The sequence below is a fragment of the Typopeltis vanoorti genome, chromosome 5, assembly GCF_054136105.1.
Source record: "Typopeltis vanoorti isolate ZY-2024b chromosome 5, IOZ_Tvanoo_1.0, whole genome shotgun sequence".
Lineage (NCBI taxonomy): Eukaryota > Metazoa > Arthropoda > Arachnida > Uropygi > Thelyphonidae > Typopeltis > Typopeltis vanoorti.
This window is the reverse complement of record NC_143553.1, coordinates 116,257,466-116,280,505: the sequence shown is the minus strand read 5'-3', so window position 1 is coordinate 116,280,505 and position 23,040 is coordinate 116,257,466. Positions and strand designations below refer to the sequence as shown.

The following is a 23,040-nucleotide window of genomic DNA, read 5'->3' as shown; positions in this document are numbered from 1 at the left end:
AGAAATCCTTCGTTTTATAAAATATCTTGTTTTTTAAAGTGGCTATACAAATTCCAAACTATGCATGCTTATAATTGTACGTTGCTCTATATATTTGTGCATTTCCTTATGCGTTTTTCCTTTGTTTTCATGAAATCTACATAATTGCACCACTTCCAAGAGACCAATGTTCGTGCTTACACTAAACACCTAACAACGCATTTGCAAAGTGATTTCATGTATTTTATTATATCAACATGTCTAGAGTGGCACATTTGCGTGCTTTTGCTTATCTATTAAAAATAAAAAATGCTACAGGAGTTTTAATACGTGAATTCATAATGTTTATTTGTTTTAGTCAAAATGGTGCTCACTAATATCAGAAAGAAGAAAATAAGGGATTTATATAAAAGGAGAGAAGAGGTTGGAGCAGGGAATTGGTTCATAAAGAAAACTCATTAAAGAAATAGCTGCTGTGCTGTTTGAATAAAAAGATATTATTGCAAACCTGGAAGGGATCAAACTTCTTAGTGTGCTTAGAGTATACCGAATACGTTAATGTGACTGTGGATTAAATCATTTAACTAAAACGAATAAGACTTTACTCATTCAAAAAATCGAACATTAGAGAGTCCCTCAAGTAGCATTTTTAGCTGAGCAAGACACCAATTATCCGATTGAATTATGGATGCTAAAAGTTTCAAGATTTCCGTATGTAAAACGTAATTTAATCTAAGAACCGAAGAAGCCAAAAGAATATTTAAATATCTTAACATGTAAGCAATTTCTATTTTAGATAGTCTTTAAAAAAACTTAAATGATATTTAGCCCTGTATTTTATACATCAATATTTTGCACAGAATGTTATCTGGGAATAACTTGCACCATTGGCGTTTTGTTAAATGATATGTATAAGTATCCTTTGGACTAGTGGATTATTTGCCTTTCTTCCATGTGCCAATCTTCTGAAACTGTACTTCCTACGCCCAGGAGATTTTTTAAAATATATTATATCATATATTATTATTATATTTTAATGTAAATATATATTAGGACACACAATCAATCGACATCATTTCATTAAATAAATAAAATTCAATTTATAATAAACCCCTCGATTTATTAAACATGTTTTTTAAAACAAAGTACGTTTAAAAATCACGTGATTTAAAAAAAAAATCGGAAACAAAATAAAAATTGTTTACTATAGTTTGCAGTGGAATTATTCAAGAGAATATCATAATTTTTTCTGGCAACGAGAGTACATTTTTCTGCACTTCTCTCAGCAAAATCAATTTCTTATATCCGTAATAGGCTGGTTTGCTTTATTGGTTATTTTGTTGACATTTCTTTCATATAATTTCTTAGCGGAGATGGTCGTCTGCATCTATGTTTGTTCATTAAGCCTTGAAATAACTTAAACTCTTTGTGTTATCGTCCACTGTTCCTTCTGTAATTCTTCCTTTACGAGCCGAGTAAAATATCTCTTGTCTGCACCCATTTATTACGTTATTTGTCGCTATCCGGAAGATTCTCTTAAAACCTAAACAGCTTCAGCATCGTACTTCACTGCTGGATCCTTTCTAAATCCGAATGGCTATTGTACTCTTACTTTACAGTTCACTTCTATAACAGATTTTTCTGTTAGCTATTTTGTATATTTTGAAGAAATATCGGATTAGAGAATATAAATGTACTTCAATAATATTATGAATGAAAATTCAGTATCCTTCATAATTTTCGTTATCTGTTCTGACCATATTGATAAAGTCACAAACACGTTTTGACCCATCTGTGAAAAAAAAACATACTCGACATTAGCGTTGTTTCAGGGTAATTAGGTATATGTAGTATCATATTCCTATCTCCATGGTATATAAAAAAAAACATTAAAATACTTTTCTATTTTTTGTTTTATATTCTTAAAAATATTCTTATTAGAATTTTTTTCCCTATAATATACTACTCAACTTACTAAAATTTAAAAAGAAATTTAATAAATTATGTAATATACCAAATTTATTTTTCTATATGAAATACTGAATAATCTTCAAATATAATAATTACGTAATTTCCCGTGTGGTGGCGGGGATAAGAATAGCCCTAAAAATGCTACTTGAGGGACTTTCTAATGTTCGGTTTTTTGAATGAGTTAAGTCTTATTCGTACGAGGCGACTAAAATGGGTATCCTGTGAGGGTAATGGATGGCAATGCTGTAGCCAATGAAGTTCTAATTGAGGCTCGGCTATTGCTATTACCCTCCTGCCATGATCAGAGCTTTATATAGCTCAATAACACCCTACCCTTACATTGTCCTCTACATATAATGGGGAAGATGAAAAGCATTCTTGCTTCGCCCCTTTAAGCCAGTCCTTATAAGGACATCATGTCATAATGTTTATGAATTACGTAATTTTCAAAACTCTGAATTTTCTTCTTAGTTCGTATATTTCTGTGATACCGTATGAGAAAAAATTCCTAAAACTCCGAATTATTTTCGGCTTAGTTCGTATATTTCTGTGAGGCCATATGGGGAAAATATTACAGTAAGTAATTTTGGTAGGTTAAATCAGACCTGTCCATATTTCCAGACTAAAAGTAGACCTCAAAATATTTGGAAGTTTATTCCAAGAGTGCTGATTCGTGTATTTTGTACTTCTTTAAGCCTCGATACTTTCAAATTACAGAAGCACTTGAAGTATTCGAAAGGTACCATCCGACTCCATAATACCAGTTAGCAGCTGAAGTACGCATATGGTCTTTCTCAATTTGGAATGCATTATATTTTGATCGTCACTATAAGAATATCGAATAAAGCTATTTTAAAATGTATTTAAAAAAAAAAAGTTTGCGACCCGATAGACATTGTCATTAGCAAAATACTTAAGTTGTATGTGTATGAATGAAACAAATAAGTGTTAAGCACAATCAGTAGGCAACATTAACCTAATAATTTCCGATTAGTTTTTGGTCTTGGATATAGTACGACACAATAACAACACAATCCCCATGATCCCTAGATACTAAGTCTTTATGTCATCATGTTATGATATCAGACATGTTTCACTAGTCTTTAAATGAATTTCGTTTTTAATAGGGAAATTTTGCGAGTTTATTTATAATAGTCGACAGTGTTTTAGTCTTCCATACACCTTTTTCTTAAAAACATTCTTCCATGATGAGAACAAGAAAAGAAATACCAAGCAACATTCAAGCTATTCATTCGCAGTATACAATCTATTTGAAATTCAGGAAACTAAATGAATGAATTAAGACGAAAATCTGTCACATTTTAATTATAAATTGAAACGTTTTGCAGGCAATTTATTTCGCAGTTTAGTATTATGGATAGTTCACAATATACAAAGGAGAATGGATTCAGGGTGGATTATTTGTGTTTTTTTTTCCGGCAGGTGGCGATAATGAACTGACTGTTATAGCATTCCGAAGACTTGCTCTCTCTCTTTTTTGTAGATTGCAAATTTTGTAGATTATGATGTCACACCATGATATTTAGAGGTGAAGGACCTAATATTATCGAATGCTGAGTACTGTGTGGAAACATCCTCTCCTTTACTGACCACTGAAAAAGATCTGCAATAATCCAGCATAAAAGTTAATGTTGGTTCCGGAATCATTTTGGCAGATTTCCTTCGTACTAGTTTCTTTGTCTGTTAGTGTATCATCATTCGGTAGAAAGACACATACACTAGTTGGCCTTCGTCATTTCCCCTCCTTATAGTCTTGACATATATAGCTCCAAGTGAGGAACTCTGCTGTCCAGACATTCACAAGAAACAGTGAGGTACAATCAGCTTCTGCGATGATGTTCTGTAACAGAGACACGGCTCTGTCACAGAACATCATCGTCTCAATAAGTGAGGTGGTTATGTTGAAATACTTCAAATTTACGATCCAAGACCAAGTTCAAAAGTGCCTCAATTCAAACATTTCCAGAAAAAAAAATCGAATATTACATTGTGTATGCCAATAAATATAATTTCTATAAACGTGACCCAAAATTCTCAATTATTGTTTAAATTTTAAAATAAACATTGATAATTTATATTTCATCCTTTTTTTTGTTTTTGTAGAACTAAAATATTATGGAATTTTTCAATTATTTTAAAACTTTTTCCCAAACCTTACTTTCTTTTTCATACGCTTGAATAACATTCGTAACATTTTTCATGCAGTTTTAAATTGTGAACAAACTCTTGAAAAGTTGTATCAAGAACGGTTAAAACTAATTTTCTCTCCAACTTCATGTTTGCTTCGAAAACAAAAGCACAGAAAACAATTATGTATATATTTTAGTGAACCCAAGTTATCAGTTTGCGTCCAACAGAGGCAACAGATGTTTCGATCACAGCATGTAACCAGAGCTAATTCATGTTCGATGCGACACATAAAAGTGGCCGATTATTTGCTAATATTATTCTAATTCTCTTTACGCTTCTAACCTGAGCTATTAGCTGTCAGTAAAATGCATTTTCTTGAAAAATTACTCGAACACTTTTGCATTCTCTCTTTTCTTTTTTTTTTACCGAAACATAGCTAAACGCTAGTAATTTCAATAGACATCATTTAAGAGAGCTGAAAACGAGTATAGTAATCAGGCGAAATGCAAACCTTCGGGCTGGAAGTTAATCATTTCATTCAGCCAGTTGTGTATCGCCCATTAAAGTAAAATATCTTTATTTAATTGTAGAACACAGTTGTGTAGTTGAGACTAATGAGTCAAGCTGCAGTGTTTGTGCACCAGATCGACATATAATAACATTAATTACACAGTAAGTCACTCAATAGTCAGTACTGGGCTGGTGCTGGCTAGTTTATAAGTGTTTTGATAGAATTGAGGCTATTATAATAACTCGGAACCCAAAACAGACGTGAAGGGCAAGTAGCAAGGAGAATGAAATAACCGTACACTTCATTAAGATTAAATATTGCAGATGTTTAGAATATCGGAAGAGCATTTTATGCTTTTGGTACTAACATTTTCCTTAATTATGCTAAGCCTCGTTAGGAATTGGATGCCGACAAATAATGCTTGTTTATTTTAATACAGTGCACGTAAAAGTTTGATGACTTCTTCACTAATCAGACAGTTATTTGGTAGAATCCTGATTAAGTTTATTTCTAAATAAAGTAACAGTTGATCTGATTTGTGACAAATTTCACCAGTAGCCTCTGATAATATGCAATTATAATTTGAATGCATTGCAACTGAATCAGATAAAAGGAACCATGCTTTCTAATAGGTAGGTTGCCATAGTCACGACTAATCTACTGTACTATTTGATTCAATAATACACATGTTTGGATGAGTCCCCCAATGATAAACTGAAGAAGGCCTTACTTGTATTATACGCCCCGACAAGTCATTAGATTGTGCTAGTCTGGGCTATTGTTAGAACTAGCGATGTTCTCCAAATATATTTTTTTAATTAAAAGAATAATGGTTTTGTCATCTTCTAAGATTCAATCAAGAGGCGTTTTTCTTTATCTGATTTTTCCCTTTCAGTCGTTTTCCGACCGTAGATGATTTTGTAGGCTTTGCCCACAAAGTATTCCTGGTGAGATTTTTACAGGGTAGTTCATCGTTGCTTTCCACAACCCCCCCCCCCAATTTCATCCAGCTCGGGAACGGCATATGGCTGGTCTCGTATTCATGACTGCAATACATGTGTGTTCACGGAGTCCATTTGCCTGTTCTGGGAGACGAAAAACTCGAGTTTCAGGGTGAAAAAAAATCCCCTACCTCCGTATGAGACCGGTTAACTCACCTTTCTTCGAAAGAGATCAGGTAAAGGTTCCTCACGTCACTGACGGAAATCTAACCCAGGTCTTTTCGACCAAAGGGCTTCATTTGTACTGACTGAGCTACAGAAGCTATTACGTTTTTGTATAATATGCAATTATAATTGCATGTTATGCAAAACTTTTATTACAATTATACTGTTCTTTATTATAGAATTATGCGAACGTAGTAGCTAAGGTTACGTTTATTATATCTGTTAACAACGTGAGTTTTCCTGGCCCGACAAATTTTTTACTATGACTGATCTGTTACAAGCATCCATCGTTCAAAGCCTGATGGACCCAATTTCTAAACACAATGGTTGTGGGTCATTGAAAATTTTAATTCATTACAACCTAATGACATTTATGTGTATTGCGAACTCTGTCCTCCCATTTTGCGAAAAGAGGGGCGTGTTTCTGGATATGTACTCATTTGCGAATACATTCTTTTATACAATCCCTCTCTCATACATTAGTTTGGTTATCCAAATGGATACCTCGGGACTTCATATAGTTCATTAGACTCGTTTTGGATTATATCATGATGATGATGATCATCATCATCATCAAATACCTGATATATATATATACCCTCAGGGAGTGTACAGGATATGATAGTACTACATGAAAAATTTATGTTCGAAAAATTGGATTATATTTGTACATAAATATTAGCAAGAAAATCTTACTACTTACTGAATATCTTTTATAATTATGAAATATGCTGGAAATCAATACCGAAATCAAATAAGAAATAAATACAGTAATTAAATTAACTATAGATGTCGAAGAAAATATTTTCGCTTACCATGAAGATCAATTTTTATCGAAGACGAAAGTGGATCTTTTATTGCTGCATTCTTGGCATGACACTCCACCTTTGCTCCAAGATCATCTCGGTCTAATAGCAAACTCAATCTGGATGTTACCGTAGCGGCTCCATTTTTTTCGGGAGTAGTTTCCGAAGTCGATGACAACTTTTCCGTATCCTTCCACCAAGTTAATTCTGGAGCAGGTTTACCCCCCGTCGATTCACATTCTAAATTAAGGGTGCTTCCTTCATAGAAGTAACCCACGACTGAACCATTCTGAACAGTTTTTCCTTCTTTTTCAATCACAGGCGCGCTTGGTCGAGCTAAAAAAAAATAGACAGAGTGTAAAAAAAAAGTGTCAATGTATAAGTGAGTTTTAATGTTAAACCATTAATGTAGTCATTTGCTACGTAAAGATGCAGTTTAGGACTATTAGGATAGACTAATTACAGCTAAAAACATGTAAGCAAAGTAAAACTGTCCATTGATCAATTAACCTTCTGAAAAAGTGGGATAAAAACTCGACAATTTTTATTTGTTTTTCGTATAATGAAATGAGTTGCTGGCTCCTAAAAAAAAAATGATAATATTGAATAGCACGAACTTGGCTGATCGCACTCTCTTAGACCATACTTAGAAACAACAACACACGAAAAAAAAAAAAAAAAGGTAGTGACAACCTCCTTGAAATCAAGCGATTAGCTTTTAATCCATTATGTATTTCTTTTAGTAGCGTTACAACAACCGGATTCTTAGCTACATCCAAAGATTCTCCGTATCGCCCAAAGTAATCGAAGTAAAAATTAAACCAACCATAAAAAAAAAAAAAAAAAACTCACTACAACATACGAACAAGAGTAATGATGGCGGACAGGGGCATTAATTGTAAATGACAGGAGAAATGAGGCACAACGAACGGAACAGGGAAGGTCTCATATGTTGACACCCATTAACATCTTCTTGTGTCAAGTTTCTTCAAAAAGACGTCTTTAGAAAAATAAAAAAAAAATAAATAAAGTGAACATCTAGAAATGATTCTTTCTTCCGATCATTGCCGAGAAAATGAAGAGAAAATATTTCGATACAGTTTCTTTTTTTAAAAAAATGTATTCTCTTACACATTCTTAAAAGCTAATCTTCAGTAACAGATGGTCGATAAAGCTGTCATATTGTTACACTATCCGACGAACATGTCGGATCCCAAGTGGCTAAGTACCCAAGGGTATAAGTTTGTTATCTAACAACCCATGCGTAAACCATTTAACGAGAACGGAAGCCTTTCCCCTATTTCCTTGTATACATAGCTATTAATGAGAGGCGACCATGTTGAATTACCATCATTTCGAGACGTGTTTTGGTACGCAGACAAGAAAGTTATCTTGCAAAAATCAACACATCTGGGAATTCTTTCCAAGACAGTTTGAAGATAAGTGTTGTCTCCAAACAGTGAATGATATATCAGTTTCATCCACTCTAAAACCGTTTAATCTTAACAATAGTCCGCGTAAACCTTAAGGAATTGTTCGTCTTGTCGGGTTGGCGTGTCTTAACCGATTTGAGAAAGTTCCGTTAATAGATACCGTATCAAATCGAGATGTCTTGTTAAGGGATGTTTATAGTTTCTTTATTCAGTCTGAGGCAACTTTCAACGCAAGGAAGAAAATATAATAAAGCTATTGAATTTCTCAAACCCTTGGTGGCGAACTTTCTAGATGGAGTTTATCTCCATAATAGCGTGTAATGTAACCTTCCTGGATACAATTTAATGTTTAAAATTACTTCGTCATCGTCGACGCCAAACTGTACACCACGCTGCACAAAAGTACTAGATAATAAATAGAAATATGTTCGAACAATTTAAAACAATGGTTGTTAATACTTCAATAACATGGCGGTCTTGTTAGTACATTTTCAAACAATAGCTGTTAGCACGTCAAACACAAAACACGCGAAGCTTATTACACCAATAGGAAACATTGTGGGCTTATGAAAATAATCGTTGGAGTTTGTTAAAACTATTTACAACAATAGTCACTCTCGTCAAAAGCTGGTCGTGTAACAATAATACATTTTTAAAAGGATTTGAATCCGAAAACAATAATAAGAATTTAATTCAAATTAAACGAAAGTATGTAGGCGTTTCACAAGCATGCATTGGCCATTTAAAATAATAATAATAATTATTGTTATTATTACTTTATTCACATAATGGATACACAGTCAAAACAGGATATCATTTAAACACAATTTGACTGGTGATACAGAACAATTCAGATTCTACCCAAGAAGCTAATAATAGTCTGTCAGGTAGCGTCGTAAAATATGAACTGTTCCAAGTAATACTGTTTTTTTTAAAGGTCATATGGGGTCAGTTCGTTGAGGTTTAATTGCTGTAAATAATTGGACAGCTTCTTTGAAATTGCACCAAGTGCACCCATAACTATTGGGATGACTTTTGTGTGTTTAAGCCACAGCCGACCAACTTCGATTGCCAGATCTCGATATTTAGTAATTTTTTTCCAGTTCTTTGTTGTTAATGTTGTTATCACTGGGTACTGCGATATCAATAATCCAAACCTGTTCGATGTTCGATAATTGCGATGTCAAGTCTATTGTGTTCCAAATGTCGATCAGTTTGTATTCTAAAGTCCCAGAGAAATTTTGCTATTTCGTTTTCCAGTACTGTCTCTATTTTATGCTGCCTCCAGTTATCAGAAGTAGGAAAGCCAGCCATATTTTTTACATACATCCCAATGAATTATTTTAGCCACTTGATCATGGCGGTATTTATAGTCAGTTTGAGCTATTTTGCTGCAGGCACTGATTAGATATTCCAGTCTCATCTTTCTGATCGCATAATCTGCATTTTCTGTTATTATTTATGTTCGAAATTTTTTCTTTGATTATTATTATTATTATTTTATTATTATTATTATATGTTATGTTATTTTTGAAGAGAAATTAACATAAAATGTCATTTGATTAATAGCGAAATGAAATCGAAATGAATATTACGATACCCTGGATGGGACAAACGTTGGTAAGAAAGAAAGAATCAATTTATTAATATTAGATTTCAATCTCCATAGATCGTACTTTTTTTTAGACAGTACATAAGAAAGAAGGTTGCTTTCAAGACCCACAAGAGGAAGAATGTGTTCTGAGTCGAATTCGAATGGGAAAAAAATGTTCCCAGTCGTGTTCCGAATTGAGTCAAAGATAGATTTAAACTGATCGTTTTGCGTGACATAACATTTAGAGGAATTATGAAAACTAATCATGCCAGGCCTACTAAACAGAGATCACTCTTATATCTATAGGAAAAGATGTTTAGTATTGGCGAGATAATCATTAAAAGACCTGAATGGCACTTTAGATAAGAGGAAAATAATCCAAACTCTATTCTAGATTCTAGACTACAGTAGTACCTCGCTTAACGCTACCCCATTCAACGCTGTTTCGTTATAAGGGCTCTTTTGCAAACGTTCCGAAATTCCCCAATCCTCAGAAGTCGCCACCTTCAAGTAATAATACCAGGTAACGGTACATAACTGCCCGAATTTTTCGGATTTAAGTACTAAAAAAGATGAAAAAAATCATATATATATATATAATCTACATGCAGAGTGTCTATAACGATAATGTTGCTATGGAATGCTAAAGAAAAATCGTTCGCAAATTATTTAATTTTATATAAACAATACATTTATTTCAGAGTGTATATTTAACCAAGCTATATAGATGTTTACGTAACCAATAAGTGGTAAAATTCCAGTTGACGTTCAGATTAAATTTTGTTAACACAACACTGTTAACACCTCTGCGTTTTTGTCAGAAACAAGCATTGCAGTTGAAAAGAACAAACGGCGAACGCTAAATCTCATTTACGGTAAAGAGTATGTTCGGAATATTTAATAAAATGCTAGGTAAGCCTGTATGCTAAACTTCATTTCTTTCATTAAAAATGAAAAAAAAAAATATATATATATATATATATCCGGGCACCTACGCACGTGTTGTAGTATCTGCTCAAAAGCATGCCTGTGACAGTTTTATTAACAATGTGAACACCAGAGCAAGCTTGTCGCGAGCAGTTCTCTGAAATCAACAACAATGTGTGCGTGTCTCGCGATAGAGAATGTCTTGCGCAGCTTGCTATAAGCATGTTGTGTGCCTTTCATGAAGCTAGAACAGTTTCAAGTATCTCACTTAGGCTCTGTTTACATTCTGAAGCACGAAAGATATTTTACTCCTTTTTTGTTGTTTTTTCATTTGTTAGATGACTAGAAACAGCCGAGAATTAAATCCTCATTATAAAAGTAACACTTTCTTGTTAAAAGATATAAGTAATAGATATACATACAATTCCAGCTTCGATTTCTTTTTCTAAAGAATAATAAATCGTGAAAGTTTTTTTTTTAAATAAGACTAGTGTTTAATGACATCATTGGACTTGATCTGTTGCAGAGTGGTAATACAGAGGAATTTAGAAATGGTGATTACTAAGCATTTATTATGCTATTGCAACTTTCAAAAGTGATTAGGAAACTAATTAGTTTATTTTATTCTTCTTGTCTTTCGTCAGCTTAAAAAAAAAAAAACACGATCTCTTTAATGGAGTTCTTTTATTCCACATTTAAAACGTAATTAAGAACAAATGAAACAAAGATCGGTATTATACCAAAAACGTTTTTTTTCTTTGTTTGTTTTTTGAGGCCTTTGCTTTATTTTGATATATTTTAATGCTTTTTTTAATCCGTTTTACTTCATCATCTTCGTCTGCATTTAGGGATTATTTATTATTAAAAAAAAGCAGGTAAACATCCGGGAAATTAACTATTTAATGAATAGTCAATATTCGGAATGACACAAGGTGGCGCTGATGTTGAATTGTTGAATCTGAGATTATAAACATTGATCACGTCCGTGGATATAACGAGTTTATTTTAGTTATTTTTTTTCTTTATTAATTTCCTCCCTTTTTTTTTTTTGCAATTACTCTCGTACTCAAACTTTATTCCAGACTTATCTTCATTTCCCATTTCTTAAGTGGAACATCTCTTACGTCACAACTTATTATATGACGGAAATAGCACGCTAAGTCTTTAGATGAAACTTCCGATGTTTACGGTTACAGCTCTCCTTTATTCTTACATGCACTCCATTTTAAGGAGCTCATGTAAGAATGCGTTCCTTAATACGCTTCCTATATGATTTGCTTAATATTAATTGTGATCGTGCGGGATAATTATCTTCGCAGCAATTTGTCAGCTTATCATAATGATAAAATGAGGCTCCAGAACTATGCCGAAAAGTGAAGGCTAATAATTTAGCCTTTCAAACACTTTACTCATATAAGTCAGCCTGGAGAGAGAGAGAAGAAATTAACAAATTAAGCATACAGCGAAGAAATAAACGATGTAAGATAGGCAGTGAAATGATGATTGAAAAACCTTCGCTCATTTCAAATAAATGCAAACTATTTTCTCGGAAGAAAAGGATTTTTTTTTTTTTTTCCCCAGAGATGGATCTAATCCATCCATAGAATTGACGTCTAAGTTTTCAACCTTTCGTGAGGAGATTCCCATCTATTTCTCAAAACATGATAAAATTATAGGAGATTAACTTGTTTTTCTAATTAACGTCAGGTGTCGTGAGGCGTGTAGACAAGGTCACTCTGTGTTACGTCAGTTGTTTTGTAGACGATGCTGAACGTCATTGGCGGGTTATTTGGTCATCCACGATACTGATTGAGCAATGTGTGAATGTACCACGTTTCAGAGACCAGTGTAGTATGCATATTAAATGAGTGTGTCCCCCTGCGTAATTTGCTGAAGATCCACTAATCCACCTTCTTGAAAAATCCTTATTAAAGATTGATACCATCCTGATCAGGATGGTATCAGTCCGTCTTTGTCCGTCGACGGTCTTATGGATCTTTTTCATGAGTTTTTGCATGCCTCAAACATCCATTAAAGCTATTTCGAAAGGGCCATGACGAAAGGGTGTTTTGGTGAAAGATTTTGGAAATGTTAGAACGTTGAACAAGCAGTACGTAGGAAATCTCATGAATGGATAAATCTCCATGACAACGCTCTCACAAACGCAGTCCAAACTAGTGCTGCAATTTTTAACGAAATATATCATTCTCATATTTTCGTTCACGACTTGTTCTGATTCGGACACTGCGCCAATCCTTCCTTAGCGTAGGCGAAGATTCCAATTTTCTGGAGCGATCACGAATTCTGTACCTCCCTCTCCTACCCCATAATAAAATATTACGAGTAAGTTTCGCCAATAAGAAGCTGATTATGCTGAACCTAAAACAAAGGAATAGCTCACTTGGGTTAGAGGAGCCCTTTGGTTGGCAAGACCGGGTTCAAATCCAATCTATGACGTAAGAAATCTTTGTCAGGCTTTTTCAATGAAATGATTAGTTAACGAGTTTCATAAGGAGGTGGATGTTTCTCCAGGAAACTCTGGTTTTCCGTTTCCTGGAGAAACGGAAACGTTTTTCTGGTTTTCCGAAGTTGATCTGATGCCGATGAATAAAATTCATCTCTCAAGACGATCAGAAATATCCATGCCAAGGGTGGGATTCGAACCAACAGTCTGTTGGTTGTAGAGCAGATATGCTAACCACTAGATCAACCAGTCAAGCTTTACACCTTTCCACTAAAGAAAACAAAAGTGCAGTAATATCAGCATCTATAAATATTTTAGTAGCAATTAAATAAGCCAATTGAAATATCCCAATGAACTCAGAAAAAAACAGCTGTCAAATTTCAAAAACTTCAATGAAAAAAAAAAAAAACTAACAGTAAAAGTTTCAGACTTTCTTCTTTTGTGTGAGATTTTTGCCTTTTGTTTGTAACTCTCCTCTTAGATCAGTTAATAAAGGACGTAGCGTGCTTTCCCAAAACGAATCCACCTATTTACTGTCTCACAATAACAAACACGCAACAATGAGTATTGCACTTGTAACAATCGAAGATTTTCGCACATAACTGAACTTTGGCTAGAATAATGATTGTTGTAAGTAACTGGACAGACCTGCAAATATTTCTCAGTATCATCAGCTACTTTCTTTGCTCTATTCCGTGCAAAAGTGCTTTTTATCAGAAAGAAACAGATGGGTTCCTTACGTGAGAAGAACAACGTAAGCAACTGAGTTATACGATGGTAAAACAGCGAGTCTACTAATGTTTTATACAGACTTTAAATGAGAATTCCTCGTACCATCGTATTATACATTATTTCTATTAAAGAACAAACTCACGTGTTTTCTATTAACTACACAGAACTCTAGACTCCAACAAACCTAAAATAATATTATTCTCTATTCTTTTTCCCCGAATAAATAATGTTTAGTTGAATGTATGAGGCACCTGCAAGAATGAGATTTTGATTTTAATCGATCCTTGAAAAAATATATTTAATTAAAAAAAGAAATCAGAAACAGAAGAACACTTATGATTGTAATTTACATAAAAGCTAAATACAATGAACGACAAACGTAACGTATATTATTACCTTACAGCACGAAAATATTTATTTCGTTTGAACTGTTTGGCAGATCTAATGAATTATTTTTTTGTGCCTTGCGAATTGCAAACATTGCGCTAAATTAAAAAAAAAAAAGGAAAAAATTGTATTTATTTTACTGTGTATCTTCTTAATGGAAAGCACTAAGAGCACTCTTTTTTCAGAACGAAGACATGAAAAAAAAAAATCTATTTGTTATCTTAAAATACTGGAGGGAATACAAGGGAAATTTCATTATGTAAGAAGCGTGTGGGATATTGACTCAAATGTATTTTTCCCTATTTCTTTTAGTCTCTTTTTTAACAAAATACTAAAAAATTCTAAATCATTCTCTCTGATGAGGAATATGAATGTCAGATCACCATTTCGTGAAACAAATCAATGAACATGGAATTATATAATCACTAATTATGTACCTCAGTGTTTCCCATACTTTTGCTTACCTCCTCTCAGGCAAAGGAAGTTGGGCAGAAGTTAAAATAATATTTCCTTTGAACTTGAATAACGATAAAGGTATTTATTTTTTTAACATCTGCATTCTAATGAATTACAAACATGAAACATTTTTAACTATTAAATACACTTTTAGTTATACGAATCCAATATACATCCGATTCTATATTTCCAGTCATAAATGGGGCTCCACGATGAAAACAGTCCTTTTTTTTAGTCCAAAAGCACATAAAACCCAACATCCCGCCTATAACTTGCACATTCCTTATAAAGTATTACACAAACCCGATTAAAACCCAATATCACATTATCGGCAGCATTAAAAATCCTTGGGGGGGGGATGCCTAGACTTCGGAAAACATTGACCTGCCTATATTAGACATAACAGGAGTTTATCACATTATCGACAGCATTGAAAATCGATTCCCTAAGACTAATAGAGTACAGAGTTAAGCAATTTAAAACATGTTTTTTTTTTTAAATAACTGGGAGATGGACTGAGTCCTTGACTCTTTATCCCGTCATCTGTAATGAAGAAAATCTGTGTGGATGGGGTGTTATTGAGCTAAAAGCTCCAGTCATGGCTGGGTAACGGCAATAGCCGAGCCTCAGTTAAAACTTCATTGGCTACAGCATTGTCACCCTGGAAGTCCTAAAAAGGACTCTTCCCTATATTCCTCTTCACAAGTATCCTTATAAGGACTGGCTTAAAGGGAAGAAGCAAGATTGCTTTTCATATTCCCCGTTATCTGTAGAGGACAGTGTAAGGATAATGTGTTATTGAGCTATAAAGCTCTGATCATGGCAAGAGGGTAACAGCAATAGCCGAGCCTCAGTTAGAACTTCATTGGCTACAGCATTACCCTCCCCGGGTACCAATTTTAGTCGCCTCGTACGACATGCATTAGCTACATTGGCGATGTGTAAGTAAAGCCAACTCTAAAAATTCGGACGATCCCTAGACCACTCAATAGTGGCCGAAAGACCGTCCATCTCACCGTTGGCTCCACTCAATGATGGCCTTCCACCCACACACCACCACCAAGCAGAACCGCTCATATTCCGAAGAAAAGCATTCACCGACAAAGCCCCTCAGCGGGCCGTGCCGGAGAACACTTCCCCCGGAGACTCAAATTCCTTAAGGGAGCAAACTCATACTCTCGAATTTCTGCGTCTCAGGGGGTAACAGCAACAACCGAGCCTCAGTTATAACTTCATTGGCTACAGCAGTTGCTCTGATCATGGCAGGAGGGTAACATTGGTGCATTAGCTACATTGTTGGTGCTATTCTTATCCCGGCAACCACACAGAGACCTTCACAACTATAATTAACGCTATTTTAATTCAATTATTTACTTATATATTTTAAAATGGTGTTAAAAGATTATGAAGAAATTAATAAAAAAATTTTAATATTTTAAAATTTTAGAAAATTATTTAATTTCCTATATTATTTACATACGTGTTTTATATTTGTTATTGACCGATACTCTTGCTTACATAATATTTATCATACTTTTTGCATGTAAATATAACCGAGCTTTTAATGGTTGGATTTTAATTATATTTGAAATTAACTTTGTCCAGCCATTTTGGATTTCACCTGCATCCAATGAATCAAAGAAATGCTTAGTGATAATTGGCAGCATGCTAACATATCACTGAATGTCAATATTCTTATAATTATAAGAATATTGCCATTCAGTGAATATTAATCATTTTAACGATCACTAGAATTCAAATCCTCATAATGGTAAGCATTTTACGAATCACATAAAATAGGCTTGCTGCAGTTGACTGGATATTTACTTAGAAGCCTATATGTTATAAGTCTTTTGGGATGGGAAATTGAGACAACTAATTTTTGGCAAAACTTTAACACAGAGTATAGCTAGCGATATATCTCTCTAGCTAACGCTTTAGCATGCGCTAATTACCAAAAGCTCATTCCTTGTGTTACCGTACCAGACTAATCACTTTAAGCATACCGTACTAAGCAGATTTTCTTTTTTGCTTGAGAATTTTTTATTTAAAAAAATGAAATCTCATTTAAAGAAGTAACAGATTTCATTAGTGATAATCAAGTTAGCTGAAACGGATTTATTTGGACATCCGTCTAAACCACCTTTTTCTAGAACCTCAAATGGTATTTGAAGTTGAAGGAAAGTTACTCCTCAAACATAATTTTGTTTCACTTTGAAACTTCTTGGGTATTTTTCCATATATAATGCTTCCTTAATACAAGTAAAAATAAGTGTAGGTTCAAATCCCGTGTAGTTTATGAGAAGCACTTAAACGGGAATTACCACTAAAGCATATCATCCTGTCTCACTAGATATTATAGGATTTTTTGAGTCTGCTGGAAAACCTGTGGAGAGACGACAGTTTTCGCCTCATGGTCTTAGCTGCCTCAGTTTAGTTTTAAAATAACAACTAAGTTAACAGCTAACATGTTAACGAAATAAATCAGAGAAAACATACATATATATATGCCTTTAGTTTAGCTCAGAAACTTTAATTAAATACACTAATAATTATGCATGTTGCATTTTCAATTCACGTCACCATTTTTTTAATATTTTACGAATGTCTTTAGATGGGAGATGAATTTTATCTCCTGGTGTGAGACCACCACCGGGAGATATTAATCAATCGGAATCAATCGATTCCGATTGATCAATCCTCTCTCTTTCTTTCTTTAGCCCTCCAATAAGCAGGATGGTGGTCTCACACCGGGAGATAAATTTCACCTCCCATCTAAAGACATTCATAAAATATTCAAAAAATGGTGACGTAAATTGAAAATACAACACGTGTAATTTCTTCTTATTATTCCTTCCCTCCTCGTTTACCCTGCGGTGTTGAGGATTTTTCTACATTTAGCCGTATGCTTCCCGATGTATCTTATGCCTGTAGATGCGTGTGTTCACGGGGCCCATTTGTTTGCTTCGTGAGACGAAAAACCCGAGTTTAACCCGAGAAAAACCTTTTAGTGGAAGAGACCAGATAAAGGTTCCTCAAGTCATGGACGAGAATCGAACCCAGGTCGTCTTTCCGACCAAAGGGTTTCATCTAAACTGACTGAGCTACGGAGGCTCGATACCTGTAATTTATTTAGTGAAAAATATATTTTTTATCTTATTGTTAAATCGAATACTTATTAAAATTCTTTGTGTCTGTTTTGTATCTTAACTCTGGATGCCCTGAAGTTCTGATTAACCTCCGAGTCTCAAGTATCAGAGTTCTACATTATTATACATTGTTTATTATGGCAAGAGTTCTATACGTAAGTTTAGCTTACCCAAGCCCAACTACACGTGAAAACAAATATAATATAAAAATACAGGACAAATAGAATGTTTAAGTTTTACCAAAATAAAAAAATAAATAAATAAACGAACTATAAATAAAATCATTCGTTTGATTCTGTGTATGTGTGTGTGTGCTCTCTCTCTCTCTCACTCTCACTCTCTCTATTCACATGCCTTTAGCCATCCTATTGCACAAACACACGCACAGAAAGAAACTATTTATGGCATCTTATAACACCATGCGGTACTAAGTCATAAGTGAAATAGTTGTCCCACTTTGGTATGTCATAATTGGTCTGGAAATAAGATTCTGCCTCTCGTGCACTCATGGAACGCTACCTGCCCACAGCGAAAAACAGAAGTTCTCCTTCGGTATTTACTGTAAGCGCTGAAATTGCTAACGTTATGTGGCATCACGGATTCCTGTAATGATAATGTTTTTAATTCCCGCTATTAAGAAAACCAGAGCATCAACTACCCAAGAGCAAACGGGGATGAGGTTGAGGGAGAACAGTAATTATTGTAAATGCTAAACCCCTTTCTTATTACAGAAATCCATCTTTGGAGAAACGCGAGGATCCATTGAAAGGCGAGCGTGCAAAATGTCTTCAAAAGGGGTCTGTCAATTTCTTTTTGAAACAAACGCAAACAACAAACTACTGATTAATCCGATGATTCGCAAACTCCTGAAGATGTATATTATTCAAAAGAAAAAATAAAAGAAATTCAGGCGAAAATTAATCATGCCTCATTTTTGAATAGTTTTATCTTCGACTACTTTGTTTGGTAAAACTAATTTTTCTGAAATCACGAAATGTCCAGTGCGAAAAGCAAATAGACGAAAGGCCCTTAATGGAAAAATCTTTAAGAATCGCAAGCCATAAAGATATTTTATAAGAATAATACCGACCCAGCACATTATGCTAACGTATTACTTCTTCTCTATCTTTCATTATTTCTAGCAATGGCAATAGATATGCTGTTGCCAGGGGCTGAATTAATTACAATATTTCCAAGGTTTTATTAAATCCACTACTAAAGTTATTGATTCCTTTTCACAACCATCAGTCTTATTGTGATTTCATTCCTTTGAAATAATGATTTTTATCATTTCTTATTGCCTTTCTTCTCAGCTGTTACCTTCTTGATGAGTACCTTCAAATGTACCTTGTATGCATTCTATTATCTTGAATTTACAAAATATTAAAGAAGAAACGTCAAACAATAGAAGTGGTAAATGAATTCTTAGGCCAATGAACAAAATCTTCTCCTACTTTCTGATGGCTGCTATGTAATTATCAAATGGTTATTGGCTTTTTCTTCCAACGAACTCCGTCTGCGTTTTCGTAAATCTTTAATTTATTTGCAGTTCCATACACAATGCTTTTAACCCACGTAGTGTAAGAAAGTAAAGTTTGAATAAATGATAATTACTAACTAATTGCTTCTTTTGATTCAGCTACCAGTTTGATTTCGTCAAATATCATTTATTCATAATAAAACTAAAGTTCGAATAGGATGATAAATTTTGCATGTTAAACCATTACTTAGATTTTGATTAAATTTAGTATAGTATAAACAGAATTCTATCACTGCTATGTGTGTATTTTTCCGATGTCATTATATCAAGAGTGAAATGTACAAGAGAGCATACAACAAAGATTTCATTAGCAGCTATAAGTAAAAACTCACGTCTTCTTAAAACATCATTTTTAAAACGTAATGGATTCGTCATTTTAAATATGATAAACTAATTTTATCGTGAGCAAAATATGATGACCATCCAGCTTTTCGGCCAACCTGACTGCATGATTTAAGAAAACAAGCCAGTGGTGGATAACCTAGTACGTGGATTATTCTGCTGGACATAGTCGCATCCTCTCATCCTCATAGAACTCACCTAAACAGCTAATTCTTCCCAGGGATTGTTTCGGACCAGGTGTGGTCCTATATAGTGATTGTAACGCGATAAATTCTGGACTATTCCAGAAATATCTTAGGTCACAAGGGCGGCATTGTGTAAGCGTGATTTGACGAGTATATCTAAGAATTCCCCGTGTTGGACCAGAATACCTCAGGACATCTTCAGTAATCTAGTGGAGTCAATGCTGAGACGGGTGTAAGCGATTATCTCTGCCAAAGGGGATCAGAATGCTTTTAGGGAGGTGGTCATAATGTTTTGGATCACACACACACACACACACACACACACACACACACACACACACACACACACACACACACACACACACACACACACACACACAGACCAGCCTAAACATTATGACCACAACCTATATAGCCGATCATGTGGGCCGAGTGGTTAGCGTATACCCTCTCCGGGACTGGGGGTTCGAATCCCGCCACTGATATGGATGCTTGTGGTTGTTGCATTCATTTACACATACAAATATATACCAAGATGGAGTTGGTGAGTAGATCCAGCCCTCCTGTATAGGGGAGAGGTTTTACTAATATATATATGTGTGTGTGTGTGTGTAAAAACTATTGTTTCCTAGCAGAATAAAATAAAAAATAAAAAATAAAAAATATATATATATATATATATATATTCTTTTTTGAATAACAAAAACATTGCGATAAATATCCTAACGGAAACTTCTCTTGCTATCTTTGATTTACATTTCCACTTCAGTGATATAATTTTACGTACCAATGTTTTTCCCACTTGACCAAAATTTGAAAAGGATGGACTTTTGTCATTTCTAAAACAGTGTATTTTCTTAGACAGGCGAACTGGCGACCGTTGTGAATGGTGACGCTTATCTTATGTGAATTTTCAAATAAGGAATATTGTAAAAGCCACATTTTACAAAATCATGGGAAAATCAAAATCTGCCTTTCGGCATTGCCTTTGTGCGTGTGGCAGCGATCACTCAGTCCACCACAATTCCCATTTTTTTACTCTTTCACTGTTTCCTAACATTAACTGTTAGAGTTATTCATAAGAATTCTGATTCTTTGTAAGCATTGAATGATTTTTTTTGCGGGCAAGTTTTTATTGTTTTCAAAATAAGTAAAAGTTCTACATTTTTTATCTCTCTTCAACACGAGAATGACTTAAAAAGAAACCAAATGGGACGTGAATGTATTTTGCTACCATTATTGTAACTCTCTGCCATAGAGAATATATTTATTGACTTTCCCAAAACGTCTTTTTATTGGAATAATACTAATAAGCAATTTTCATTAAAATATAACTTTGCAAAAATTTCACCTTTCTCTCTATTCCCCCCCCCCTCCTAGTGCTGATAAATTGCTACTAACTATAAATGTGAACGGAGATGTAAGACGAATCAATAAAATCTTTAAAGCATGCATGAGTAACTAAGATTTTAAAGAAAATGGAGGTACATTTGGGACATTTAAAGCGTGGGTTTTTAAAAACCACTACTAGCATTAATCTAATTGTAGGAAAGCCAAAAATTGCGAACGTTAACGATAGAACTTCGAAATGGTATTTAGGATGAATGTAGAGTACGGTGAGATGAATCACTGTGTTATTGCTAGAACTAAAGTCTTTGGATTTCATTAAATGCAATTATAAATGTTAATTTTTCTTTGATGTTTTAAACTGTAAATCACGTTAAAAGAGTTAAAATAAATGACTGGAATAAGAGAAATCCATATGCGAAATATGAAGCAAGAACAGTAATTATCTGGGAAACAAATTTGGATGAAGAATGAAAAAAATTCAGAGAACATGCAAAAAAGAAAAAAATAGAAAAGAAAAAGATTTACAGATCCATGAAAGCAAGATGACAATATGACGTCATCAATCATTGGCACACATTATAATATATTTATTCATACGATTATCACTGAAGATAGTCCAACGTTCTATTACAAACAGAATTCGGGACTTTTTAATTCTGTGCGTGAATAGGGGGAGGACATATATAAGTTTGTAGAACATACTGTTCGAATCGAATCTAGGACTATTATAATTTTTTTATATGTGAAAGTGGATTAACGTAGCCGGACTAATATTGTACTGCGGTTTTCAAACAGGCAAACCGGCCAGAAGAACACACGCAAGTTATAGGCACCACAATGGACTCATATCCTGGGTTGCTAATGCCTTCATTATAAAGAACAACCATCACCACCAGAACATTCTGTACACAAAATACAACACCTAATCCTAAAAATAACATAGAAACAGAATTTCTTTTATAAAATAGTTTAAGTGCAATATGTAGTTACACCATCAATGGATAGCTAAAAAAACGCTTGGTAATCTGCTACTGCATAATTAAAAAGTTCAATAATATATGCAGCGTAACCGTAAAACTATTATAACAAACACTTTGTTTACATTTTTTTTTGCTTAGTTTGAATCATCATTTATTACAGCCGCATAAGCTTTGGAAACACGAATATATTTCTACGAACCTCTCTCTCTCTCTCTCTCTATTGTCTATTCTATCTATTTTACTCTCGCCATCCAGCTGCTCGTTCTAACTTTTCCAAGTATTTTCTTTAACCCCTCCAGCTCATTCTGCTATTTTTGTCTAAATAAAATGTCCTAGATGGAAGCCAATAGCCGAAGCAGATGTTTACAATAAGCCTGTTTACCTACAATTTACTCTCTATAGGGCATACGGAAAACAATACGAATGACTAATTTTACTTAAGATGTAAAAGTTAATCAGCAGCAGCCTGTCTCCTGGGAAATAGAACGGCTAAGCATAAGTTTTCTGGCGCTTGAATTGCAAACCTTGAGTAGATGCACACACGCGGAAGCCCTGGCAGATAGACTAGCGCCGACTCCGAGTAGCGGAACAAATCTTCTGTAATGAGCATCTCTAAGCAGATTTCTTGACAAATATATCTTGGCTCCAAAATGAACCGCTTAAATATTTATTTAAAATTTAGAAGGGCTTTTTTTTAGGATACTAAATAATGTCGCAATTTTTTGTAATGGCTTGGCGAATTCGAATAAAAGCTTAACCTAAGCTTACTCTTGTAATGTAAACAGTGTTAGACATAACATAAAACTGCTACAATCTACTGAACAATAAGCTAAACAGAATTAAGGGAAAAATTGAAAAATAAAAATTAAATGAAACAAAGTATTTAATGAATAGATGGCGCTTGCATAGTTTTGTTT

The 23,040-nt window shown here is 34.1% G+C and overlaps 1 protein-coding gene across 3 annotated transcripts in view; it reads right to left on the bottom strand.

Moving 5' to 3' along the window:
* Nucleotides 1-23,040, bottom strand: part of LOC150106743 (hemicentin-2-like) — a 487,441-nt gene that overhangs the window by 164,536 nt on the left and 299,865 nt on the right. For all 3 annotated transcript variants that reach the window (XM_090393310.1, XM_090393308.1, XM_090393309.1), the window contains exon 3: nucleotides 6,594-6,920. In XM_090393310.1, coding sequence (XP_090249436.1) covers nucleotides 6,594-6,920 — 327 coding nt within the window. The remainder of the gene's footprint in view (nucleotides 1-6,593; nucleotides 6,921-23,040) is intronic.